Genomic DNA, 952 nt, shown 5'->3' with positions numbered 1-952 from the left:
TACTCTCTGTCAAATATATGCCATTTTTACTCTTGAAAAGCGGGGTCTAGATTTTTTTAACAATTTCATCTGGACTGGGTTGTTTGTGGAAGACCAGCAGTCGCCCCTGCATACCAGTGTCTTCCCCTCTCCATGCCACCGATGTTATCCAAGGGAAAGGCAAAGGGGCCGATACAGCTTGGCGCCAGTGACGTCGCATCTCATTTCTACAGCTGAGTGAAACGGAGCAAAGTGACATAAAGTGTCTTGCTCAAGAACACAACAACACAGAGCCTGGTCCAGGAATCGAACTCACTACCTCATGGTTGTGAGCCGAACACTGTGACCACTGAACCATGCGCTTTCACTATGTGTGTATCCGCTACTTAAAGGTGGATGTTGTGATCATTACCGTGACAGATTTTCTCTGGTCAAATCATCCGACCCATGCCAGCTTGGAAAATTGATGCTGATGATGATGATGATACGACAGGTAGTGTGTGAGAAAGAGGAAGATTCCAGGTGTGAAATCAGGTATTGAAACAGAGAGTGCATGGGCTAGTCAGAATTCATTAAGGCAAGTTATGGCTGATTGACTGATGACAAACTGTCTCGGGACTAAATTGACAGATACCAAATTGAGGTGGTAGTGATGGTGTTAACGATGATGACGATGATGGATGTTCATTATTGCAAAAGTTTTTGTGTTCTGTGTTTTTCAGAAAATTCCTTGCGGCGATCTCGTAACAAAAATCTCCGTTGTTTGGTTTCTCTTGATGCAGACATTGGCTCCAGTGTTATTACGGTGTTGCATGCGAAACACCTACCAAACGAGTAAGTAGAACATGAATGTTGTTCTTGTTGTTATTGTCAAGTAGCCCCCTCCCTTCCACCTGCTCCCCTACCTAGTGGGTGACAGTATTTGAAAGCTAAAAGAATACAAAGCGCATTGTAACCACCATTTTTCGATTTT

General features: G+C 43.8%; 1 protein-coding gene across 1 annotated transcript in view; it reads left to right on the top strand.

Moving 5' to 3' along the window:
* Positions 1–952, top strand: part of LOC106871055 (ELMO domain-containing protein 2) — a gene marked incomplete at its 3' end in the record, with an annotated part of 18,806 nt that overhangs the window by 10,573 nt on the left and 7,281 nt on the right. The window contains exon 2 of the mRNA XM_052978128.1: positions 702–813. Coding sequence (XP_052834088.1) covers positions 702–813 — 112 coding nt within the window. The remainder of the gene's footprint in view (positions 1–701; positions 814–952) is intronic.

Source organism: Octopus bimaculoides, chromosome 30, assembly GCF_001194135.2.
Source record: "Octopus bimaculoides isolate UCB-OBI-ISO-001 chromosome 30, ASM119413v2, whole genome shotgun sequence".
NCBI lineage: Eukaryota > Metazoa > Mollusca > Cephalopoda > Octopoda > Octopodidae > Octopus > Octopus bimaculoides.
The sequence above is the reverse complement of the archived record's forward strand: the minus strand, read 5'-3'. Positions and strand labels throughout refer to the sequence as shown.